Source organism: Falco biarmicus, chromosome 3, assembly GCF_023638135.1.
Source record: "Falco biarmicus isolate bFalBia1 chromosome 3, bFalBia1.pri, whole genome shotgun sequence".
Lineage (NCBI taxonomy): Eukaryota > Metazoa > Chordata > Aves > Falconiformes > Falconidae > Falco > Falco biarmicus.
Genome location: NC_079290.1, coordinates 111,351,874 through 111,378,203, shown reverse-complemented (window position 1 = coordinate 111,378,203; position 26,330 = coordinate 111,351,874). Strand labels below are relative to the sequence as shown.

Genomic DNA, 26,330 nt, shown 5'->3' with positions numbered 1-26,330 from the left:
GCGCGCGTGGCTCACATGCACATCGCCTGCGAGTACCAGTTAGTATGTGCCACCTGCGACTGGGTGCCAGAGCGTATTTAGCGTTTCATTTCGGTGCTGTGACTGCTGCTAAACGTTGCAGTGGGGAAGGAGGTGGGAAGGTGAGAAATGAGGAATTCTTCCATCACTGAGCTGCGGGGAAGAGTTGTGCACTCAGACTCCGGAGTTTGGCTGAAGTTGTAGACCCCCTTCTTTCACTCATCTCTCTCTTTAAATCAAAAGCACTTTTTGTTCTGTGGTTTCTTTTTTACGTGAAGAGATGTGCTGGGGACTGAGGGGTCGTACCGCCTTCAGTAAACACTTTGAACTCATTTGGAGTAACCCCTTCTGTATAAAGCTAAATAAAATCAGCAGCAGTCTGCCCTCAGTGTGATAGTTTTCTCATTCTTAGAATGTGATTCAGTAGATACAAACTTTATCAAATGACCAGATTATTTGACAGTGTAGATGCATTTTGGGTACTGCTGGTTTTAATCCAACATCTTTACTTTTTGGCTGGCACAATGCTCTGTGCTTCTTTAAAAGGGCAGGAAGGTAAATTGCTGATGTGGTACTGTTCATCTAAAGTTACAGACCCAAACCAAGATTTCTTAAAGTGACTAATAATTTCTTTGAGCTCAATTTGAAGTACCACCAAGGAGGCTGGTTTTCTGAAGGAGCTCAGTAGCCATCCTCAGTGGTGAACCTCTTTGAAGTGGCTACTTTAGATCACTAGTTGCTTTTGAAGGATCTAGTAATGCTTAAGTAAAATGATATGGCTACATTAATTGTAGGTGGTCCCCCAGGTGGGTTGTAGGTATGAGGTGAGATTTTTTTTTTCCACCAGTTCTCAGTGCTGGTTTGGTGTTAGTCCCTGAAGTTAACAGTGGTCTGAAGCAGGATTTCACTGGGAGCGGAACTGAGTCAACAATGAAGAAACTTGAATTCCAGAGCCCATGTGTGAAACAAAACAATTTGTGAGTTATTGTGGGAGAGGAAGGCTACTTTAAAGATAATAAGTTCTTTGAACCACCGTGGTTAGAGAGTGCTGCTGGGTATCTTCTTGAAAGTTGAGAGTGCAAAGGATCTCGGCAACAGGTTTTTCCAGTTTAGATTCATGAAAGGCCTGACCATAAAATCATAATATTCGTGTTATGTCCTTTAGCGTCACATGATTGCGAGATAAAATCCTGACGTGTTCCAGCTTTTTCACCACTTTTATAAATAAACACCCGTAAATCTCAGCGTAGCTGCAGTACAGCACGTTAAGGTCGTTTTTGCGTTCTGCTGCTCCCCTGTGTTTTTTACACAGAGGCAGGACTCTTCCGCAGGAGGGAGGCATCCTCCTCAACAGACTTCTGCCCACAAACCTTTTTGTCCTGCTCAATACTTTGTTTCACTTAAAAAAATATAAAAATACTGTTCGTGTAATTGTTGGTTGATGTTTTTCCAAGTCCTTGTTTCATGTATTTACTTTCTCATGAAGCAATATGCTAGCGCAAGAGAGTACATGCCAGTTAGGTTAGCAGCGCGATGGTTTAGTTCTCACTGAGAGCAGAAGCCCAGAAATCTCATTTATTTGTGCCCTGACACCCCCGTGGGGGCAGGCGGTCACAGTCCTGGCCTGTAAAATGCCTCACCTAATTCTGCAAAGCCAAGTGTTTAGGCTTAAACATCCGTACCTCTTTTTTTTTTTTTTTTTTTTTTTTTAAAATATTTCCCCCAGACAGTCAGTTATTAGAAGGCAGTCTCTGTCAGCTTAGGCATTGTTTTATTGAAGGGTAGGAAACACTCCTGATGGAGGATCTCCCTGACGTGTCGATGGGATGTCTGTTAGGAGATGTGATAGAGTGCGTGTGTGTGTCTCTGAAATTTTGGACTGTGCACATGTGGTTTTTTAGGTTAGGAGAGTAGAAGTGTAAGCCCTGCAAGAAAAACACACTTTAATTGAGGGGAAAAACGTAAAGCAAAACTACCTGAATGTTCCGTCCTGTGGTGCGATGGTTTTGCTGTGTGTTCACAGACCGTCACCGGTGCGACTGGCCGCTCCGTCAGGCGCTCCAGCCTCCATCCCCACCAGGCACGCAGCTTATTTTTCTGGGACATCTCCAGTGAGCTAAACTAGCACCTTAGAAGGATGTTAATTGCACAAGTGTGGTGCAAGACGAGGTAATTTCCATTAAAAACACCAGATGTATTTGAGGCTGTCTGAGGGAAAGGTGTGTGCCGGGATCGGGCGGTTTTGCCACCACCTGGCCCGTGTGTGGTGGTCCTCGCGCGGTGCCTGGGGACACGGGGCGGCCGGAGGGGTTCGGTCTGGGCGAGTAGGTGAAACTGCTGAAGCGTTCAGGAGACAGTGGAACGTGGGGTGGCGCAGGGAGCCTTTCCCTCTCTGCCTGCCTCTGCTTGGAGGCTGCTGGTTTTCTGGGCGACCTTGGCAAATCGCTTTCCTTCTGACTCAGTTTCGCATCTGAAAAGCGGGGATTGTGGTACTGACTCATCCTGCGAACACCTTCAGATCCAGGGATGGAAGGCTGTAAGACCTGGGATTTAGTGGATTTTTATTGTAGTGAGTCTCACTGAATTCTGTGATTTGTGTCTTTAGTTAGGGCGTGCTTTCAGTTGAGAGAGTGGTTTCAACCCTGTCTACATGTAAAAAAACCAACCCACTATCATCTAAGTTGGGTTGGCTTTGATTTATGGTAGAGCCATAATTTTTTTTTTTTTTTTCACCAAAGCTTTTAATCCTGATTTAAAAGTCCTTTGGTAAAAAGGGGGGGGGGGGGGGGGGGGGGGGGAAGTCCGTTTACCAGAACTTTTAATCCTGATTTAAAAGTCCTAGTTGATACACAGTGTAAACAAGTCCTATCTGCTGCCCAATACTTGGTTTCTGTGCCCTTTTTCTTGCAGGCATAATACGTTTTCGGATGCTGTTCCTTCTTTTCTTTGTATTTTTTTCCTTCTTTTCCTTTTTTTTCTTTCCTGGCTAGGACTGTTCCTAAACAGTGGGCTGGTGGGGGCTGGCCGCAGCACGGGGTGCGCTGCCTGTCCGGGCTGCCTGCAGCCCCCTCGCCCCTTCCCCATGAATTCCCAATTGCTGGGCTGCAGAGAATCCCTGTCCTTCTGCTGTCTCAAGTTACCCACACGGGTGATGGCAAAAGCAGGTGCAAGGTGGCAGAGCTAAAATTGGCCACCGCAGTGACTGCTCCTGTGTGCGCCAGGCGTGTGCCAGCTCCCTTCCCCCCTCCGCTTGCCGACCCAGGGGGTTACTCCTAAAGCATCCAGCCACCCCACAGGCTTTTTAAAAGAGAGTTGTAGGTCCGCTCCAGTTTGACACTGGTGCAGAGAGGGCAGCGAGTTCCCAGCAGCACCAGTAGCGTGGACACCACTGCCGTGCTGGTGCCTCGCCATGATGGGGAGCCTGTGGGAAGGCAACAGTAAGAATTCCATTAAGAACACGATTTCAATTTCTGTCTAGAAAAACAATCCCTTTTTATCTTGTCCCCCTAATCCTCAACTTCCAAGTAATCGCCAACGATGTATGAGCTTTCAAGCCCGGTGAAATTAGCAGGTGGACGATCCCTGCAGCGTGTTGGTTTGGGGGCAGGATGCACTTGAAAATGCAGGTCAGATTTTCTCAGACACTCTTGTGTCTTTAGATTTGAGGATTATTTTTTGATTATTATGAGGTTTCCCACAGGATCCAGGCATCGGCTCATTGCAGGCAGGAACAGACAGATGTTACTGGTTATAGAAGAACTTTTACAAGTCATAATAAATTTTAATACGTTAAGCTTTACTTAAATGGAAACATTCTAAATAAAAGGAAACTAAAATTTCTCTCTTCTAGTTATAGTAAAGAACTGAAGCCAAACAAACTAAACTCATTTTGGATATTCTTCTGTGTCCCTTGGCAACAGCCCTTTTATGGGACAACAAAATCTGGCTTTTGTTGACTTCCTCGTTACCACGTTCTGCTCCTTAGACACTAGATGAACGCCTCAGTATTAAATTCACAAAGGCTGGAGAGGATGATTTACATATAACAATAACAAAACTTTGGCAGACGATTTTAACCACGAGTTTAATTTGGAAATAATTGAATTGCTTACTTTTTAAAATTTCTGTGGTTTTTGTTTTTCTGTCGTAATGGAAAATTTTGTCCTTCTTTATGTCTGACTAGCAGTTCCACTGCACTCGAAAATCTATGTGTAAGGACAAACAAGTACTGAAATCTCCTTTTAAAGGGTGTATATTGAACTCTAAAAATAACCTGGAAAAAACCCTAATTCTTGGCTTTTCTTAGACGTGTTCTTATGTAATAAAAGCCTATTTCAAAAGATGTTCCCTTGGAAGAATGTAACTAGTCGGTTTTGGTTAGACTTTTGAAGAATTTGCATGTACAAGGTAGGTCTGTAATTAGCGCAGGTACTGGGGGTGCGCAGGGTGCGAGGGGGAGCAGACGTGCATATGCATGCACCAAGGAGCTACAAGTACGTGCAAGATAGCAAAAGATGCTGAATTTAAAAACAAATCAGGGATTTTTTTTTTTCTTGTAGCATAAGGAAGGTTACATTGGGTGGTGTGTGTTTGGACTGGGGTGGGTGTTTAGAGTAGAGCGTCAGCCTTTCACCTTCCCTTGCGCTGACTCGTGCTTTCAGGCTTGAAATCACGGCCCGCAGAAGTGTCCTACTGCCAGTTAAAATCCCTGATTTTCACTTTTGCTTTGGGATTCTCGGCGGTATTGTAAAATTTGGAGTGGCATTACATATCACCTACAGCAGAGGCACCGCAGCGGCGGTACCTGCAGCCACCTGTACCTGTCACAGTCTGGTCTGCCCACACCATGGTGGCAATAGCGTGCAGCAGGCTTTGACATCGGGAAAAAACGGCCAGGTGTCGTGTTAGGCTTCTGTAAAGTAAATTTCCTTTTCCATATATATCTATTTTAAAATCTGATATGGACTGTCTTGAGGAAACAGACCGCGATGCTTTTAGCTGTTCTTTACATAACGGTGGATTTGTCTGTCGGTCCCAGTTAGAGGGTCTGGGACACTGGGTGGGAGAGTGGATGCTTCTTCCAGATGATGTTTCGTACTTAAACAAACTGTCAGTTCAGGACAAGGCGAGAAGCCCTCTCACCTTCCGCAGTGGCTCTCGGTACTTGCGGTGAGGGTGGAGGGTAGGGTTTTTTCCCTCATAGCTTACTAAAGCCCCTATGGGGCCCTAAAGCATGTCTCTGCTTCCCCCCCCCCCCCCCCCCCCCCCATACCCTAATGCATGTGTGTGAGTTTCTTCTGCCTCTTTGTACAGTTACAGGCTCCGCATGGCCTCTAGATGTCCCTCCTCTTCCTCGCCTAACACCAGCACCCGGCAATGCAAGAAATCCAGCTGCACCGCATCCCACCTCTTCAAGGAATAGACCCCCCTGCGTGGTACCCCCTTGCGTGGGATGCGGTGCAGCTGGATTTCTTGCATTGCCGGGTGCTGGTGTTAGGCGAGGAAGAGGAGGGACATCTAGAGGCCATGCGGAGCCTGTAACTGTACAAGAGGCAGAAGAAACTCACACACATGCATTAGGGTATGGGGGGGGGGGGGGGGGGGGGGAAGCAGAGACATGCTTTAGGGCCCCATAGGGGCTTTAGTAAGCTATGAGGGAAAAAAACCCTACCCTCCACCCTCACCGCAAGTACCGAGAGCCACTGGGAAGGTGAGAGGAGTTTCCTTTCGTTTATGAGCTTTCAAGACCTGAGGTGTTGCTCCTCTGGATCTTGAAGATGGGTCTTTTGTAAGGATGGGGTTTGTCCCTGCCGTGGAAGGAGTGGCATTTCCATCTGGTCGTAGTAGTGGGCAAAGTCCTTGGAGACCACCTGGGCTGAGCGGTTAAACACTGAACCAGTATTAACCCTGACCAAAAAACGGGTGCCTGGGAGCGTGCCCTCCAGCTGGCCGCTTTGGTCGGATGCCAGAAGCTCAAAGACCAGCGTTACAATGCAGATCGCAGCGCTGGCGTAACATACAAAAGCATCGGTTGGGGTGGTGGCGAGATAAACTGGTGTAATGAAGCTGTATGGGCTTGGACAAATTAATGACCTGGTCCAGTGTTACTGGTGATGCTGAACTGGTTTCCTGTTGGTTGGCTTTAAGCAAGACGCTGTCTTCTGCTCCTTCCCTTTGCCACCTGTGACAGGCAGGTAATCACCTCCTTTACGCTGCTGTAACAGCTAGGGAACGTTACACTCGCATGTGTAAGCCTAAAGGTGAGAACGGGTGCCAGCAAAATTTGGGCTGCAGCCCAAAATTTATTCTCTGTTCAATATGTTCAAAAAAATAACATTTGGGGGAAAAGTCAGTAAAATTCTAAAGTTTACTACCTCCCGAATAACAGGGGTGGTTGCTGATGAGATGTTAACATCCCTAACTGCAGCACAGACCATTTAGTCATGGGAAACTCAAGCAACAGTTAAATTTACTTTTTAAATATTTTTAAATATATATATAAATATTTCTATATATTTCTTTATTAAATATATTTTTATTTAAAATTGTTTTCAATTTCAAATTTCATTTTTTAAAATTATTTTTTAAAAATCAAAGAAATAATTATTAAATTAATAAATTATATATATAAATATAAATAAAAAAACAGTTAAATAAATGTGTGCTGCACAACTTGACCTGCTTCCAGCTCGGTGTGACGGGGCAGTTACTCTGACTGCGTAATCTTAAAGCTGACTCTGATAACATGCAACTCTGTATTTTCAGGTACTAGGAACTTGTGGCTGGAAAAGGTGAGGTGAAGTAATCCTCAAGCATTATCCTCTCCTGCTTTTTCTGAGATGAGGTGGGACCGGTTCCTCAGTAGGTAACAGGGACAGCGGTTTCTTCTGGAAGCAGTGGCACGCTTCTGTCATACCGTCCTTCCAGAGGGGGGGAGAGAGCGCAGAGCAGGGCTCCTGCCTTTTCCAGAGAGCCATGAACTGTGGATGCTGCCAAGAGGGTGATCTCGGGGTCCCCTGCCACGTGGGGTCCACGCATCGACAGCTGGTGGAATAGCATGGAGAAATGTTCAGACGTTTGCTGGCAGATTAACCATGTTCAGAGGGTTGATGGGTCTGGATGAGTCTCCTCTTTCTGGTAGGACACAGAGGGGTTTAACATACTATGCAATTAAATTCTGAAAAGACTGTTACATCATTTTAGTTTCTACTTTACATCCTAACGGGTAAAGAACTGGGCATCCCACAAAAACCCACGGAAGGGAATGGTAGGTTTTGCTGAGGTTTCCACATCTGAAGTCTGTGGGTTACCCCAGTCTCTTGACTTTGTACCATTAGCTTTAAGGGGCATGATGCCATTGCTTTCAAAGTGCGTCAGGACCCACATTTTTTTTGGAAGACCACCTGATAAGTGATCTCTGTGAAATGCACTGATTGCCCAGTTTCATGAAGGGACAAGCATCCATTTCTCAAAAGCTGCCATTACATTTGTTGCCAGTCTGGTACTCTTGCTATAGTCAGAATTTATTTATTTAGTGATAGTATCAAACACGCACGTTGCTGTGCAGTATCAAGCAACACTTTTCCTTAAATACAGAGCTTGCATTTGCAACCCTCGATACCAGCATGTTTAGTTTCAGCGGTCCTGTAGAGAGGGCATCCACGAAGGTAGCTGGCAGCCAGTAAAGACAAGTTGCAGAAACATACAGGTCAGTTGGTAGAATGCGGTGCAGAAAGGTCTCTTACCTCGTGCCCCAAAATGGTGACAATCACACACAGGTGCATCATCTGGCAGCGACAGTTCTCTGGGCCCCTGCAGGTTTCACCTCTGAGATGAAGGGTTCCTTCTGTCCAGACGAGTTTTTGTAGGATCCCTGCTAATGTAGCGTCGGGGTTTGGGATTTTTCAAGGAGGCCAGGGGGGTTGGTTACTCTATTTCCCCCTTAATTCAGTCTATTTTTGCCTCTCCTTGTCTTTGCACTCCGCACAGATAAGCACACATCTGTGTATGCACACATTAGTTAAGAAAACACAAACAAGTGCCCGGTTGATACTCCTTCCCGCCACCCTGATAAAGTAAAAGAAAAAAAGGATCAATTTTATATATATCTTCATATATATATATGACATATGTATTTATATATATATATGTATGAAATTGCTGAAAACAGTTTTGGGTTTTTTTATAGTTTTGATGAAAATCAAATTGTTCAAAAGGAATACAGAAGCTTTAAACAAGAAACATGGGTTTTGTTCAACGTAAAAAAAAATGTTTTAGCTACGTGTTGTTTGAGCTGGAAAGAAAAGGTCTTCGGGATCTTCTGTTGTCTAGCTACAGACTTTTTGGATAAACCCCTATTGGAGGCTTTCTAAGTGCAATTGTGGTTCGGGGGAAGGCTGAGATGCTGAGGACTAGGTGAGCCATAAAAAGCTACATCCCCTCCCACGCTGGAAGTGATGCTTCCAGTTTGAGACTGTGAGACCGTTGAGATGCAGGCTTTGTGGGGAGAGCTTGTGCCATTGCTGGCTGCTCTTTTTCCTGGAGTCTCTAGGATTTATCCCCTCTTGAGCTTTTTGCTAGCAATAATTCCCTCTTGAAATATGTGATGTACTGATTTCAAACAAAGGCTGAAATTTTTCCCAGCAGCCTTGGGAGACTGAGATTCACATGGTTCATTAAAGCTAGTCGGAAGTGAGCATCCAAATCTGCTAGGCAGCTTGGTAAATCTTGGTCAAATAGCACAGTAATTACGTTTCCTGGCCTTACGTATATCTCAAAGAAGCTGGCGTGCACATACAGCTTAATCCGTTTGGCTCGCTTTAGTTTTGCACGTTATCCTTCTTTTTCTTGTCTCTCCACGTGTTCTCCTTCCTCTTATCATCTAGAATTAGTATGGTAAACCCTGTTCTTTCAAACGGGAATTACCTTCCTGTGTGTCTGGACAGCATCTAGGTCATTTGAAAGATGACAGTGCAGTGCTAGTAAAGCCCAGCTCCGATATACTCTGTCTTAAAGCACCGGTCTGAAATGCCCTTGATCTTCCCGGAGCAGCTTTGCCACAGTCACGCTTACCCGGAGACATTTGTGCTGCTGGGGAAGAGCTTTCCTGCCACGCAGCCCAAATCCTGCTTTAAACAGTCGGTTCTTCCGAGACCCACTCAACTTCCAGCAGCAGTAAGTTAAATCAAGTACCGAGTGTCTGGCACAGCTGCTGCTGCGTTCAGTGCCTTTAAGGCATACCAATGAGGTTATTAGAGGTCACTTTTGTGCAATTTATTTTTGCTGCTTTTTTTAGAGTGGTATTAACTATAATAACTGACAAACTCAAGGAGAGAAGTGTGTAAATTGTTGTGATATATGAACGCTTTTTTCCCAGAGAAATTCTGGTTTATCACACAAGCCTGTAAATATGTATTTACAATTTTAAAAGCACGTCTTTATGTCCCTGGTTGTAAATGCTCCGTTTTTAAAGTTTTATAACATGTGTTACTCAACCAAGAGACCACAGCACACAGCTTTATATTGTACTGGTCTGTTTGAAGGATCCATTATGGTCTAAGCTGTGGCAGAAAAATATCCACACCACTGACAAGAAATAACCCACAGTTGCACCAGACTTCTCATCGTTTTCCCCTCAGATTAAAAACACAGGTTTTTTGGGAGGGTGGGGGAGCTGATTTTTCTTGCAGAGAAAAGAGCCAGTTCAAAATGGTGTCATTTCTCTGGAGCGATGAGGATATTTTATTCACAGTAAATTCAGGAAAGTATGCCATTTTTTTTTTTTTTCCAAGGCAGAATTTCACAGTTTTGCAGCAAATTTTTAACCTCCCCCGTGCCTGCTGATGAAACGTGAAATTTTGCCCTTGACTAATATCACAAGTTCTTGTGAAAGTTCAAGGAGAGGGTGGGGAAAAAGCTCAGGTTTTGCATGTAGGAATTTGTGAGGCTGACACCGGTAGCTCTGCAGTGCTCTCATGACAATGCTGATACTGAGAAGTTTATTAAAAATAAACTGTCTGGAGATGTGGTATGAGCTGGTTGGTGCTTGGGTTCTGAACATTGCTCTGGAAGACTGAAAGCTCTGTTGTCTGTCCGCCATGTAAAGAAAAAGAACAAGAATAAATTCATGTGACAAACTGCTTTATGGAAATATTTATTGTTATTTCAGCAAGGGAAATCTTCAGAACGGAGATTCGATGTGTTGTGGCTCTGAAACTGCTGGACGGCTGGGGGTTTTCTGATGGGTGGCAGGAGAGGAGAAGCAGGTAGAAATGTCACCTCGGTCTCTCAAGCTCTGTGCATGGAGTGGTAATTCCTGCAGACCCAGCTCTCCTGACGGCTCCAGGCTCGAGGTCTGCACGCTCGGATACGCAGCACGCGAGCCCTTTGTAGTTTGGGTTCTCAATTCAAAGCCAAAGCTCTCGCTGAAGCGTTGCAGAAGCAGCACGGTACAACAAATTCCATGGGCTGCTGTCCTCTGTCGGGAGGGGAAGGTTTGAGCAGGGCCTGAAGCGGGAGGGGTTTTGCTTCCTAGAAATGGTCCCCGTTTCATTCATCCCCGTGGAAGGCCATGCTCCACCACAACACCCTGAGGGGAGGCGGGTGCCTTGTCCAGGATGTTTGCAGGGGCATCGCTGGGGGTCGGTGGGCAGCCGTTGGTCACTGGGGCATTAATCCAGCCACAGTCTTTAAAATCAGTAGCAGATTAAACAAACAGGTTTGGGAACAGCTGAAGTTTAGGTCTTGATATTGATTTCATGTAGGCTAAAAATGGCTCTTGTGCCCCAGAAAATCCAAACATTCTTTATGCATTATAAATCTGACCTGTTAGTAAAAATCCCACTGCTGTCCCCGTTGCGCATGGCTGCCCTGTGCACAGTGCTCCAGCCCACCTGGGGTTCGTTAACAGGTTCCGTTAAGTTTTGAGTGATCAGATTTTGCTGAACTGTCATTCTTTCCCTGCATGAGAATCTTCTGAAATACTCTTAAAGATAGCTCAACGGCCGCACAGCTTTGGCTGCGTACTAAAATAGCTGCGTAGCTACGTACTGGCATTCTTCTGTCTGAGCTGACACTTGAAGCAGCAGTAATTACTCCTGTTTGTAAGAGCTGTGGCTTTGCTGGGAGAAGACTACCTTCAAAAACAGGTAAGGAGAAAAACTTGCTCATACCGAAGCTCCTGCCTTCCTACACTGTGCGTACCGCGGTGCCTGCAGCTGCCAGGGCCAGAGGATGCAGGCAGCTGAATCCCCTCCAGGCCTCAGCTGGGAAAACTGGTTGGGCTGCGCCACCTTTGACACCCGTGCCGATGTAGAGTCCTTCAAGGCGATATGACACACGGAGTGCGGAGTGTCGCGTGTGCGCAAGGAAAAGCCACTTTGTGGACATGGAGGACACTGGCACGTCACGCCTGAGTGCGCCAGCAGTCTGTCACTTCACATGTGAGATGGGTCCATGGTGGAGGAACAGTAGGAGCAGGAATGTGCGTCAAGCACCCACTGAGCATCGTCCTCCAGGATCAGGAGCGACACAGCTTTGCCCTGCTGGGTCGCTGGCTCATGCTGCGGGGCTGAGGTCGGCCCGTGGCAGCTGCGGGTGCTGGGCGAAGCGCGGGGCGATGCCCGCAGCCCCATCCCGCATGGGCACCAGGGGCTGGCGCCGGGTGCGAAGGGCCTTCTCTTGGGCTGGGGGGTGGTCTCTCAGCCCGGGAGCTGCAGGGCAGTGCGCTCTGCCCCGCTGCACAAGAACAATCACCGTTTGTTCTGCAGGGAAGAGGAGGAGGGGGATTGACAGGTGCCCGGGGGTTGGGAGGGCTCCAAGCTGTGCTGCATTTGCTCTAGGGCTTGCTTTGCAGCTGCCTAGGAAGGGGAAGAGGCAGTTGTTAAAGATTAGAGTGCTCTGGAAATACCATCTTAGCTATAAGATGCTAATGCAAATAGCCACCCCCACCCCCCCCTTTCCTGCTCCACTAAGTTTTGAGTCACCCTGACCTCAGCAGGGCTTCTCAGGGCTGATTCTCTTTCTGTTAAATTTTTTTGCCCTCGCGTTGCCAGTGCCTGTGCAGCGGCTTTGCAGGGAACCAGGCGCGAGGGTGTTATCTCCAGCGCTGGGGAACGGGTGGTTCGGGGACCAGCATCACAGCAGCAAATGGTACCATGAACCATATCGCTGCTGTGGAACTGGCATCCCTGGACCGTATCGCTGCTGTGGAACTGGCATCCCGTTCTCTGCACGAGGGAGTAACTCTGTCATACCTTGGATCTTCCAAAAGCCAGAGGACTTAACCGACAGGCTCCCTGAGCTGCTTGCGTGGGTTTCTCTATTAAGTGCAGCAGTTAAGGCTTACCTAGGATATATTGATTTAGGAACGCATCTTAATTTAACCTTGAGAAGTGAAATATCCAGACTATTTCCTTTAGTACCCTGTCCTAGTAAATAATGTCTGTATCTTCTCTTTGTGCCTGGCACTGGCTGATTAGAGTCCTTTCATAGTTGGTATTTCTTTCCTACAAGGATATTTATACATTAATTAAGCCATACCTCAGCCTTTTGTTAAACTACCCAAAGAATTCTCTGAAGTCTTTTAGAGTAGGACTTTTCCTCTCTGCACCACTTACATAATTTTCTTCTGTGGCATTCAAACATTTATTTTTTAAGAAAGAATAATACTCTTTCAGCCAAGAATTGATGGAGATGTGATCTGAAGGAAGGGGGAAATATGTTTGATTGCTGTCCCTGATGCCAAGCCTTAAGTGTATTGCTTCAGTTCCTTCTGAGTTCTACAATATATTTTCCTTGCATGACACAGGCATCAGAATTGCATAAACATTCCAGAACTGATCTTGGTAGTGGTGTCTGTGGAGGAATAATTGCATCCATACTTCCCCTTGCATCCAGCCAACGATATTGCTAGCCCTCCTTGTGCTAGTACAGTGCCTCTGCTGGAAGCAAATGCAAAAATCCTTAAAATTCTTACCTGGGTGTGTGTGTGTGTGCCTTTTTTTGTTTGTGTGTGTATGTGTGTATCCAGTCTCTGCCTTGTAACAGCAAAACACTGACTTTTGACACACAAGAAATGAGTTCTCACTTGTTACCATTTGTTGCTGATGACATCTCGGTAAGGATAATATCTGAATTTTTCTGTGTTCTTTCCTGAGTCCTCCTCCATTCCAGAGTCCTCCGCTGCTAAGAATGTTGCTGTGAATAACCCCCATTTCTTGCACAGGGTATTTCTAGAGATGTTAAATATCACTGTAATTGTGAATGAAAAAAACTGTGAATGAAAAAAAACGCCTTCCCCTTCCCACACAACTAAATGCCACTTTTTATACTGGCTTTTTCTGACATTTTGCATAGGTTTGGAACATGCTCTTGTGGGCTTCACATACCAGCCGGCTCTGCCCGACTGACAGTTTGCTCTGGGCAGCTGGGCACGATCAGAGAGCAACTGGCAACAGGGTCAGTGGAAGGTACAGGGAAATCTCTGTACCTCATGAAGGGTTATTTCTTAGGAGCAAAACGTACTGAGCTAAACTGCAGCATCCCTTGGGCTGCTGGCCAGGGTAAGGTCTGGCAGGGGCGTGCACTCCGGCACCGCTGCTCTGCTCCCAGCATCTCGCTGCCAGAGAAGGCATTCCACCCGAGCAGGTACGCGAGTCCCCAGCCCACCAAACAAGCGGGCTCCTTCTCTTTCTGGTTTTTTAGGGACATGTACTGGCTTGGTGTCGTGGCTGCAAGCTGTGACGGTGCTGTTCAGCGAAGCGTGGCCGCTCGTCGTGTTGTGTAAGCGCTGCGGTGCCCCACATAGAGCCGTCAAACCCTGTGGAGAGCGGGGGGGGGGTGGTGGTGGTGGGGTGGTGAGCCCGCTGCCCCCAGCACTGCCGCTGCAAGGCACGCTCCAGAAAACCCAGAGCAAACGGGCTGTAACACTTTCCCACTTTCTCTATTCCTGCTCTGGGAAGCTTGCTTATACCCGGGGCACCCGTGCTGCCAGGGACAGTCCTTAGCATCTGCAGAGTACAGATGTTCTCAGACTTTTGGGTGGACTTTTTTGCTTTTCAAGAACCTTCAGTGCGCACTCTCCTAACACATAATGGAATAGGGGAGAAGGAAAAATGTATCTGTGAATTGCTCTGCAACACTAACCCCCCGAAATCTTGAAGAGCTAGAGCAGTTTTGTTAAGGAAATAGGGGAACGGGACTTGCAGGTAGCGTCTTGCATAATGTTTTTTTTTTAAGTTATGCTTTAATATTTCAGGGCTATGCGGCAGATTTTGCAGACAAGTTGCCAAACAGCTCTGGGAGGGTTTCCTGACACACGCTCAGTGTGGGGGAGGAGGAAGGAGACTGATATTGCCAGTGGGGAGTAAGAAAACTGCTGAGCCATACAAAGGGAAGTAGGAGAGAAAACCATGTTTATCTGGTCAAGGAGTGTTTGCGTGATTATAACCCTGATGGGTATATAACTGCATGAACAGTGTCTGCCCTGGGCCTGGAGGGAAGATACCAGAGAAACGTGTACCCAGGCTCAGAGATGTAAATATGACCCTCCTGGCATAACACGGGGTCTCTGGGTGCACCACGGCCCCTGTGGTGCCTTCATACGCCACGAATGGCACCCGAGCAGGGGCACGGAAGAGGCTCACGGCATCACTCGACTCAGCCAGGAGCTGTGGGGACTCTGTGCGCCCATCACCTACAAAGCAGGTGAGCAGTCGGGAACCACGGAGGGAAGTTATCCCGCGACCAGCAGCACAGCCTGGACGTATTGCGATGGCTGCTGGCAGCTCAGCCATGAGTGTGGCAGGTCCGGGCTGGTGACTCTGTCAGGATGGATCCGTGACAAAGTGCCGGACATTCCGCCTGACAGCACTTTGCAAATTCCTGCCTGGCAAGCAGTTGGCAAACGATGGCATGATGCTGGTGCGGAGGGGGACCCTGCTGTGGGAAAGCATTAGTTGACCTGGTGGCAGATCCTGACTGCCCTCCGCCGAGTGTCAACAATTCTGCCAGCGGTGCTAAACCGGGGAGGCTGCAAACACTGCCGACAGCGCGGCTCCTTGTGACACCCCATCAAGGATGGCGACCCTGTCCACACCTCCTCTGCCCCGAAAGCTCCCATCAGCAGCTGCAACGGCCCTCGCGACCAAGTATGGGAACAGGATGATACGGACAGTGGCTCCAGTGACACTGAGAACCCTTTTCACCCAGGTCCTATAGATCCTGAAAGGGAACCAGACCTTTTTTCCTCCACCCTAATGAGCTGATTGTGTTTTCAGGGAGGATGGGAGGGGGTCTAAGGGATCGGTGGCAGGAATGCAAGCGAGAACACTTAGACGAGGGGATTTGGCAGTTGTGATGGCATGTCCAGTGTTTTATCCACCAAATCAGCCTCCAGAGTGGCAGCTGATGCGCTATGAAGCTCTTAAAGAGTTTAAAAAAGCAGTGAGGCAAGGGGGAATTCATAGTACATTTGCCATGTCCCTTCTTGGAGCGGTGGCAGAGTCTTATAAACTCGCACGGCATGACTGGGGGTCACTGCTTCACATGGTGCTCACCCCAACGCAGTATGTGATGTGGTCGTCTGATTTTCATGAACTATGCATAATGGTCTGGATTGAAAACCTTAATTGGGGGATTGCTGCTACCTGTGAGCTCTGATGGACCTTCTTTGCACAATAAAGGCTCTGTGATTGCACCGCAGCCCCAGTCTGTGCCTTCATACGCCACAGATCAGCAGTACGTGTTGCACAAGGTGATGCTGGAGGTAGAACCGGCTCTACTCCCTTGGCTCCTCACTTACCCCTTCCCACCCAACTAAGTGCCGCTCTTTTTATACTGGCTTTTTCTGACACTTTGCATAGGTTTGGAATGTGTTCTTGTGGGCTTCACATACCAGCCGGCTCTGCCCGACTGACAGTTTGCTCTGGGCAGCTGGGCACGATCAGAGAGCAGCAGGGTCAGGTAGGGAGAGAACAGCCACAGCAATAAATACCTGAATGCTGGAGACATATGGACTGAATGGCCCAATTTTTGCTTTCCTCCACGCAATAGATGAGCACGTCAAATTAAATCTCCATCTTCTTGTAAGGACAGAAATTGTTCCTGTGCCTTTAGCAAAGTAAACATGCAAAGATGTCTCTTGTTTGTTTGGACTGTACTCTGCCATAGCTGATCTGAGCCTAAACCCATTTAAATCACAGAACAGTTTGGACTGGAAGGGACCTTTAAAGGTCACCTAGTCCCACCCCTGCAGCAAGCAGGGACATCTTCAGCTTGATCAGGTTGCTCAGACCCTGTCCAGCTTGACCTTGAATGTTTCCAGGGATGGGGCACCTACCACCTCTCCGGGCAACCTGTGCCGGTGTTTCACCACCCTCATCACAATAAATTTCTTCCTTATATCTAGTCTAAATTTACCCTCTTGGTTTAAAGCCATTACCCCTTGTCCTATCACAACAGGCCCTGCTAAAATCTCTGTCCCCATCTTTCCTACAAGCCCCTTTATGTACCGGGAGGTGCCCCAAGGCCCCCCCGGCGCCGTCTCTCCCCCAGGCTGAGCAGCCCCAGCCCCCTCAGCCTGGCTCCGCAGCAGGGGGGCTCCAGCCCCCGGTCACTGTGTGGCCGCCCCTGGCCCCGCTCCAGCAGCTCCGTGTCCTTCTCATACTGGGGACCCACCAACACCCCCAAGTCCTCCTCCGCAGGGCTGCTCTCGATCCCTTCAGCCCCAGACGTGTTGACACCGGGGGTTGCCATGACCGGGGTGCAGGACCCTGCACTTGGCTTTGTTGAACCTCATGAGGTTCACATGCGCCTGCTCCTCCAGGCCCCTCTGATGGCTCCCGTCCCCCAGGTGTGCCAGCCGTGCCGCTCAGCTGGGTGGGGGCTGCAGAGGTGCTAAGGGCTGCATCCCGCCGTGCAGGTGATGGAGATCCCCGTTATTGGAGGGGGACGCCATCGCAGCTGTGGAAGTGCTAAATCTGCCCGTTTCTTCAGACCAGCAGATCCACGATGAAGCTGGGCTGTCTGGGCGCGCTGGGTGCCGAGCGCAGGTGGCCTCAGCCCCCAGCACTCCCGTTGTCGCAGGTGTCCTTGGGCAGGTCACCTCACCCCAGCTAGCGGCAGGACGGGGCTGAGAACAGCCCCCCCTCACCGGGGTCTCGATGCTCTGGGCATTCTGCAGCTGCAGCCCGGCAGCCCCCCGCGTTCCCTGCTGCCCCCCCCTCCCCCAGCGGGCAGAGCCGGTCCGGGCTCCCGCAGCTCCCCCCCGCTGGCGGAGGGGGTTGCACGGTGAGGGGGACCCTGTGCCGGGCTCGTGGCCGTTGGTGACCCCCCGGCCCCTGCCACCCCCCGGCGGGGAGTCCCGGCCGGTACCGCCGCGGAGCTCCGGGAGCCGCCGGGGCGGGCAGGGACGCTGCAGCCGGGCTCGGGGTGTTCTCCAGCGGCGCTCCGGCCCCCTCCCCCTCCCGGCTGGCGGGGGGAGGGGCGGTGAGGCAGGACTGAAGCGGGGGGGAGCGCCCAGGGCCGGCCGAGCCCCGCGCCCCGGCTGCGGGCGGTGGCGGCGCTGCAGGCACCGGGTACCGGGCTGCCTCCGCCATCGGCTCCGCCGCCCGCCCGAGGTGCGGCCTGGCGCGGCGGCCCCCGGGGAGGCGCAGACCCCGCCGCCCCCAGCGCCCCCGGGCCGGGGGGAGGGCTCGGCATCCCCGTCCCGCCCCTGCCTGCGGGGGGGGGGCCCGGCCGCTGCGGGGGGCGCTGGGCTCCCCGAGGGGAGGAGGGGGCTCCCGGCTCCGCTGCCGCCATGGCGGGACCCCCCGCGGCGCCCCGGCCTCGCGCCCCCGCCCCCGCCTGAGCCCCCAGCCCCGCCTGCGCGCGCCGCCCCCCCCCCCCCCCCCCCCCCCCCCCCCCCCACCGGGCGCAGGGCCGGGACGCGGCGGCAGCCCCGGTGCGGCGGGGCCGGTGGGGCGCTGTCCCCGGCCGGGGGTCCCCGGGCTCGGTGGGGCTCGGTGGGGCCCCGGGCTCCTGCAGCCGTGGGCGCTGCCCCATGACCAACGGCCGGGACCCGCAGCGAGCCATGGACCCCGCGCCGGCCGCCCCCGGCCCCGCCACCTTCTCGCCGGTGTTCGGGCAGCAGTGCCAGCTCATGGAGGCAGGTAAGGGGGAACGGGCCGGGGCAGCCTCCTCGCCCCGGGCTGCAACGTCCTTCACCCCTCCCCTCCTCTCCCCCCTCCCTGCCTCGTTTCCCAAGTTCTTCCCAAACCTGGTGTTTTCCCAGGGGAAAGTTGGAGTGGTCCCTGCTGCGGGTGCCACCTGCCTCCACGTTCACCCTCACCACTTCAGAGCTTTGTGTCTGAATAATTACAGCCACGAGGCCAGGGTTGGGGTGGTGGCACGGCTTGGGGTTAACGTGGACTGGAACGAGCCGCGCTTTGCCTGGTAGCGGCTGTTACCGTTACATGTAGATGTGTCCGCGACGGGTACAGCGATTTTTCCAATGTCAAAATAATGATGTTCAAACTGGGGGTCGATTTGCTGTTTTGGAGGGTGACTTGCAGTACAGGGCATCCTAGGAGGGCAGATCTCTGCTTCGGTGCTCAGTCCTATGAAGGACAACGTGTTGGGGTTTTTCTCTTTGCTTTTTCTGGCTGTTTGTGCTACTACCTAGAAGCTCTGTTCCTTTTCCTGGTTGTTTTCTGGCATCTGTAATGTCTCTCCAGATGGGCCTGATTATCTGTTGTCTGTGCCTTTTGGATATTAAGGAGGGAGCGTGCAATGTGACTAATCCCAAATTTTTGCCTCTTGCTTTTCTTACGTGTTGGGCACAGGTGCCCTGAAGCACAGGGCGTGCAGGTGCCCCAGAGCTTTGCACCAGCATCCTCCAGCATGCCCCAGTTCCTAAGACTAACAGGTTGGCATAGTGAATTTTACAGGGCAGGATTTGCTCTCTTTTTTTCCTATCCCTCTTTCTAGGTAGCTCTGGGAATGGATGTAGTTAGTAGTTATTTACTTACAGCTGTGGAGAAAGCCCGGCTGTTTGCAATGATGCCCTAACAACACTGCTCTGAATTTCTGGGGCTCGTTTTACTCAGGCCTACTGGTACGTTCTTCTTACTGTTAGTGACGGTGCATGTATCTTAATAAACATGTTCTCCGGAGTGTCCCAGCCTCTCCTTTCTCCTCTTTTTTTCTCCATTCTCCCCAACCAATTCTGTAACAAGTGATGTTTGGATTGGAGTGTTTCTGTTTACATGGTGAGATCCAAAATACTACATACCGGGGTTTTGCTGCAGGTCCGTGTGACTCGCACTGTGCCTCTCGCAGTACTTGCACAGGTTAAGCAAGGAGGATGACTCATTAGCTGACAACTACTCGGTTAATCAAGGCTTCGGTCATGCTGCTGCCTCCAAGGAAATGTCAGGCAGTTTCTCAGGAGGGTTTGGTGCTAGCCTTTTGTATTATAGGGCCTGGGATCAGTCCAAAGGTTGTGGATCCACTGTGTCAGATCTTACACAAAGAAGAGATGCGTGACGATGCTTGCATGGGACCAGGGCTGTTTGTTTTCCAAATTAGTAAGACCAAGAAGGTGGGAAAACACGATTTCTCATTTTAGTTTGGTTTGCTTTTCCTTTCCCTTTCTTACAGGGAAATGCCAGAGAGGAAACCTGTGAATCTTGGGCTTTTGAATCCCACCTCAGTAACTCAGCCATCAGATTTTCTACCTTCTGGTGGACCATTTTGGTAGGATTTTCTAAATGTCTTCTCAGGCATGTGCAGCCTCCAGGTACAAGGCACAATGCGATGTAGGGATGGCTGCCACGCACGCCGCTGACGTTCAAAGCAAATAAGTAGATGATGTGCGTGTGATCTACGCCTACGTGAGCTTTCTAGCCTTATGGCAATAACAACATCTGCTTGGCATACCTGAGGGCAGAACTTCAGCTGATGTGCTTGGGGATGCGTCTGTGTTCATAGGGCCTTGAGTGAACTTGGCTGCCCAAGCTGCCACCGTGCTGCGGGGTCTCCGTGCGGGCAGCAAGGATGCGCAGGGGGAGCGGGAGTGGGGGCAGGGTAGGATCTGCTCTGGTTATCTACTTGTGTCCTGTGCCACCACAGATGACCTTCGGGGCAGAGCCGTAAAGGGACCCTACGTTGTGTAGGGCTGTGCAGGCGCCTTTACAGACCATAAACCCAGACCTTGCCCTGGGCTCTCCTGCAGCAACGGCATCTGAGGAGCTCCGTGGAGGCAGGGTCTGGCCTCTGCATCCACATCTCGCAGGCAAGGCCCAGTGCCACGTCACTGTCCTTGGTGACATTAGGGCTTTTTCAGTAACGCTGGGATGTGCTCGAATGATGAAGGTCCTGGCCTTAATTAAATGTCAGACTATGTGCCTGGAGAAATGCTGAACTCTAAATAAATGACAGACTTGACAGCACAACTTGCATGTAGCACCTGGAAAGACCTCGTGTTTTCTGTAGCTTTTGCCTTTGCTGTAAGGACTCTTTTTCCTCCAAAGCCCCCGCAAGAAGAGCTTGCGCGTCCACTTGCAGAATATCCCTTAGGTTTTGTGTAGCAGCATCTGCCCTCGAGGGAAGGAGCGAGTGTGCATGGTACCTGGCCGCAAAGGTGTGTGTGTGTGTGTCCCCAGTGCTGCTCTGCAGTAGCCTGCTCGGCAAAACAATTACTGAAAGTCTTGACAGTGAACTTGTCTCCTGCCAGCTGCAAGTCCTCCCGTTTGATGGAAGACTTAAAAAGTTTTGTGTGCAGCTGATTCTGCATAATTGGCTGATTATTCATGCATAGTTCTTGTAGATTTGCATAATATCCTAGGATGTACTATGGTAATCACAATATTAGTCTGAAGAGTATGTTGTCATGTGGGAACCCTGCTCCAAAGCTGTTTTGCCCTTTGCACAAGTACTTGATCTTTATTTAACCTCTGAAGCACGGTTTACTTGTACGTTACGTAGGATGCTCTTTTGGAAATTGGTTTTCCATCTTCCTATTCCACCCTACTGCACTGTTGCCGCTTACCTTGCCGAATTTACTGTGCCTCAGAACGTTTGTTTGCTGGGATGCCTCCTGTGCAATTACCTGGGGGGTTTATTTGCACTGAGCGTAGGGAATAGCACCAGTTGGAGGACTGCAACTGGCTTAACTCCCTGCTTTGGGGGTTTGCCGGCGAGACTGCTGTTTCCCAAGGCAGCAAATCCTTGCTGTTATAGGCGCTAAATTTGCCAGATGCCCCAAAGACCTGTCGGTGTCGCCTTTCGAGAGAGTGTAATTCCAAAAGAGGGACTGTAATTCCTGTCTGGGATTGCTGACAGAATAAGGCTTTCATTCCATGGGCAAGCCAGGCAGGTGGATTGGTTTTTCACCTGGTCCAGCCCTAACTGCACGGCTGGTGACCCCTCAGAGGAGTGATGGAGAGAGAGGCCCTCTCCACAGCCTGGCCCTAAATCTTCCCGAGCTCCTCTGAAAGTCCTGGGAGCCGGGCAGCGCTGCAGGATCTTTCCTGTTTGAAGCATGAAATTGGGTCTGGCGCAGATTCAGGCTATAATTTCTGCTAATACCGAAATGAAAGGCTCTAGTTTTCTTTCCATTTGACAGTTTCTGAATTAAAAAAAAAAAAAGTAAAAAATATTGCCTGTCAGATTTATGATTGGCTCTACCCAACCTAAAAATGTGCAAGGCTACAGTTTTGAAGGGTATTTCTGCACTGACTGCCCTCCCACGAAGGACTGAGTATATGGAGCGAGACCTGATCTCAGGCAGAGCTAAGAGCTCACTTGAAGAATCAGGGTTAGCAGAGAAACCACTTTATATACGGGCAAATTCCAAGCAACTTATTTGGCATAACACAGTTTTCTGGACTCACCACTGTGTATTATTCTCTGACTTACTGCTGCATTAGATTAATTGTCATTTCCCATTAATTCTTTGGCTCACAGATGCTGCTGATTTGTTAGGCTCCCGATTGTTTTTTATACCTTGCCAGTTAGTTTTCCATTGGTTATGAAATAAGGAACTCAAGATGTGACCAGAATGAACAAGAAAGCTTAAGTAATTTGAAAATCATCCAGACTTTGAAATGTTGCTCTGAAACTCTTACGTATTGTCTTTCAATTACATCATATTATCTAGTATGTGTATTGTGTATCCCGCTCTGGTTGCTCCACGAGTGGGTGCAGGTTTGGTTTGGCTACCAGGTAGAATGTGAAGGACATGATGCAAAGTTCGTAGGAGTTCTTCGGTGGAGATTAACGTGGCTCAAAGCTTTTGTCTTTTTCCTTTAGATTGGTGGTTTAGCTCTTGATCCAGTCCCTTTTGAGAGGAATGTGAGGCAAGGGAGTTGTGGCACTACTTACGCTATATACTTGTCCTGCAGTGTGAAATCCCTGCAATCTCGTCTGGTCTAGCATCTTGGGGGAGGAGCAACCTAGAATCCCTCTGTGTGGTGCCCGAATATGGTTTTTAAACAAATTGAATAGCCTTTAAAACAATCTGTTATGTGCCCTCTGATCTGGGTGAAGATTTCCTTGGGAGCTGGGCTCCTTGGTGCAGAGAGTGCCAGTGTGAATGTTGCATCTCCATAAAAATGTGCCTTGAACTGAGGACCAAACCTAGAGCTCTGATGAATTATAGGTTGTGTTTGTGTATCTGTTTGGTGATATCTTGCTGCTCTAAAGTTTTCTTTCTTTTTTTTTTTCTTTTCTGTGAAGCACAATTTGAGCAAAACTTTATCTTAATAATGCAGTGCATTATTATAGTGTATATAATAATAACAGAGTGATGCTTCCTCTAGCACCTTCTGTGCAACAAGAAGGTGCTTCTCCGAGTAGGGAAATGGGAGGGGAAGAAGCAAACTTGACCTGGAGCAGCACTGGGACAGAACTGCTGGTGGTGGTGGGAAGCAAGGGCCCCCATGGCACATGCTGGGCAGCACCTCCCCCACCTCAAGCCGTGAGAGCCTGAGGAGCAAACCGTCTCCCGGGGCCCGAGCCTCACTCTTCTCCCAAGCCCTTCCCCAGTTTTCCTTTCCCTGCGGATGCTGTACTTGCATCTCCCTTGGGGAAGCCGCTCCCCCTCCCCTGGCAGCTTTGCACCGGGAAGGTGCCGGTAGCAAAGGGGGTTTCCACATCAGGGAGAGCGTGGGCAGGGCTGGGCGGGACAGCAAGTGCCGCGGAGGGTGGCAGAGGTGCTGCTGTTCATCCTGATGCTCCAGCTGAGCAGCCGTTTGGCCCTTAGTGCTGTTCGTATTATATTTATTTTATTTTATTTTTTTTTTTACTGGAGAACGCAGCCAATTTTCCTTGAAGAGATTTGAACGTCGAGCATTCCTGATGGAACTGCTGACAGCATCGGGTGCTGTAGATGCACCAATTTGCTTTTAAGCGCTTCCAGGGCATTGAGCTGCCAGGAGTGCGGCCTGACGGTGCAGGAGGGAGAGACTCACCCAGCAGACAGATTTCCCAGCACACGAGTCTGGTCGGAGGGAAACCCAGCACCGACAGCTTGATGAAGAGGCAGGGTCACGGCAGAGCAGGGGCATCTTTTAAAAATAACCCCACAGACGAGCGCTGGCCTGTGACTTACCCCCTTTCCACGGGGCCGTTTCTCTGCCTGGTAACTCCTCTGCAGCCACGTCTTTTGTTAAGAAAACCACTAACGCTGAGCTACAGTGCGCACCAGGCAGTCGGGGAAGATCTAGGGGACAATCTCAGCTCCTCGAAAGACGCAGCAGGACATCTCCGACCTGTCGGAATGAGGCTGAAGAGACAGGCGTTTACCCTCTCCTCTCTCATATTTTTGTCTTTTAGTCCCTTGTGCATTATTCCATGGTTTAGTTAAAACACCAGCCAAACAGGGTCTGGTTTCAAACTTTTCACCTGGGGCTGAACTGGAGCAGTAGCAATACAATTCCACCTCCTTCCCAAAAGCTGGGGCAGGCAGTGCCTGTCAGGCACCTGGGGAGCTGTGCCCCTCTTGTCTTTTCTGCCACATCTGTATGGTGGAAGGTGATTTAACGGGTTTGCATCACGGCTGCGATCCCTTCTGGCCCTGGGTTTCCTTTAGCACAACACTTGAGCGAGCTCCAGCTTCGGCTGTGAGAGCGTTTGAGCAAAGCTTTTGTGACAGCTCTTCTTTCCTCCCATGGACAACAAGGGAAAACAGTCAGCATAAAATTTGCTTGGATCGGTGGGTTTGAGACCACGCGGCATCAGGGCTGGAAGCCTGTTCCGTGGTACTTAGCGCATTAGGTTTCCTACGTGCATTAGTCAGTGATAAATTTTTCATGGTAACAAGTTGTTTCATTTGCTCTCCCAAGAGAAGATGGTGTGTGTGTGTATAAAAGAACTTTGTTTCCAAAGATGATTACAACAGTCTTGGTTAATTAGTGAGCCACAGGTCTGTGCATGAGCAGATTTCCAAGTTTTGGGGGAATGAGAACTAGGAGCAGTGTCCCATGAGTGGAGCGAGGTGAGTTCAGGGATCAGATCCCCAAGAGCCTGGTCCTCCTGGGCGGCAGAGTGGTGATGCTCGGTGGAGGTACCAGAAGCCGTTAGGCTGCTGGCCAGCCCTGCAGCACCTGGAATAGAAAATTATTTACTGCAGCATTACAAAATTAAGGCCTGACTGTTATTTTGTTGGCATTTCATGGTGGGGTGGGAATGTTGCTTTTTTTCCTTTTACTAAATTTGCCTGCTCTTGACTATTTCTGTTCCCTTGGGGTGGACCCATCATCCGGGCTTACGTCCTGGTGTTACAGCAGGCTCTGGCAGCTTGAAGGCAGCCGGTGTAAATCCCGGTGCTCATCGCTGTGGTGCTTGAGGACGTGTGGATGAGATCTCTGACAACTTTCCCTGTGTGATACTGTCATGCTAAATAACCTTGTGTGCATTGGTGTAGAAAGAGGTGTCACATTTTTATCAAAACCAAACTCCGTTTTTCTGAGATGACAAGAAATGTATCAGAAACAAACTATTCCAAAAGCCCTTTGAGTTTTGTGTTTTAGCGGAGGACAAGATAATCTGATCCTCTCTGGGGCCAGTGTTGGCACGAGGAGGAAAAGTCATTTACCTCTCCCCAGAAAAGCACTAAGTCAAAGTCCTCCTTGACAGATGATGTGCTCCTGCTTCAGCTGAATAGATTAAGGGGCCACAGAAATGAAATGGGAAGATCACTAATATTTTTCTTTTCCACCCAGTGGAATGAGCTGTTACTGGAGATAAAAAAAAAAAAAAAAAAAAAAAAAAAAAAGTTACATTTATCGCTCCCTTTGCTTTGTTGGGTAACACTGTGCTCCCCAGGAGGAAAACGGCAATCTGTACCTTGTGGATGGAGTTTGCTTGCTGTTTGTGCCTTTTATTGCTTTACAAGGTTCTCCTTTTCATCACACAAATGCTGTGCTGTTGCTGCTTGCTGGGGAAGCCGCGGGTGACCCCAGGGTGCTGCACGGGGCAGGGGCATGAAAGACAGCGACTAGCTGATGCCCTAGCAATATGAATGTGAAGTGTGTGAGAATCAAAGGAGAGGGCATGTGTGAGCAGAGCAGGGTGTAGCAGGCTGGGGGGGGTTATCTGTCAGTGGGTTTCCTAGTTTGGAGCTTTTCAGACTTGAAAAGCTCGTGGGAATTGCAGTGTGTGGCTGGGGTGGGGATGGGGTCTCTTCCAGCAGAGCGTAGCTGTTTCTAATGGCCAAACAGTGGATCGTGTCCTGCGGGTGATGGATTGTGCCCGCTTGGAAGAGGGGAGAAACCCAGCGTTTTCCAAAAGTGGGAACGTAGCGTGTCTGGGTATTAAAGAAGTGGGGAAAGCTGGACTGGAAGCACAGCTAAATCCCTGTTTCCAATGATGGATCCAGTGCTGTGCTCCCCGGAGTGGTTCTCCGGACCTCTGGGATCCCGTCGCACAGGTAGCAGCGGCCGGGGGCTGAGCACGGTACCCATGGCCAGGTGACTCCTCTGTCACCCCTGCCCATGGGAGAGCCCCCGGTGCTGGGTGAGCCCCTGCAGCCATGATCAACCTGCCTAAAACCAGCCCAGAATAGCCACAGGAGGGGGGGCAGTGGCCACGGGCATCCTGAGCGGTATGGATGGTTATGTACCTACACCTATATATATCACACACAGCCGGGGGGTGGTGGTGGTGGTGGTGTTTCTTTAAACTGCGAGGAAAAGCTTTTCCAAAACCTTAGGACTGCCGTATGCCATTAAGTGTCTGCCAAAAAACCCAACACCCAACAACAGAAACCAGAAAAGAAATACTGAAAGTATTTTTCTTTGCATAAATGAAATATAAATTGTTCCCCATCATCT

General features: G+C 49.7%; 2 protein-coding genes across 7 annotated transcripts in view; both read left to right on the top strand.

Annotated features, from left to right (window-relative positions):
• The window catches only part of PRDM2 (PR/SET domain 2), a 68,855-nt gene extending 63,401 nt beyond the window's left edge, over positions 1–5,454 (top strand). For 4 of the 6 annotated variants that reach the window (XM_056330642.1, XM_056330643.1, XM_056330644.1 and 1 more), the window contains one exon: positions 5,332–5,445. In XM_056330642.1, the coding sequence (XP_056186617.1) occupies positions 5,332–5,440 (109 nt within the window). In that variant the 3' untranslated portion in view covers positions 5,441–5,445. Of the gene's footprint in view, positions 1–5,331 lie in introns of all 6 variants that reach the window. The other 2 variants (XM_056330639.1, XM_056330640.1) reach the window with 2 other exon arrangements.
• Positions 5,455–18,008: 12,554 nt separating this feature from the next.
• Positions 18,009–26,330, top strand: part of KAZN (kazrin, periplakin interacting protein) — a 225,788-nt gene continuing 217,466 nt past the window's right edge. The window contains exon 1 of the mRNA XM_056331912.1: positions 18,009–18,167. Within this exon, the coding sequence (XP_056187887.1) occupies positions 18,059–18,167 (109 nt within the window). The 5' untranslated portion in view covers positions 18,009–18,058. The remainder of the gene's footprint in view (positions 18,168–26,330) is intronic.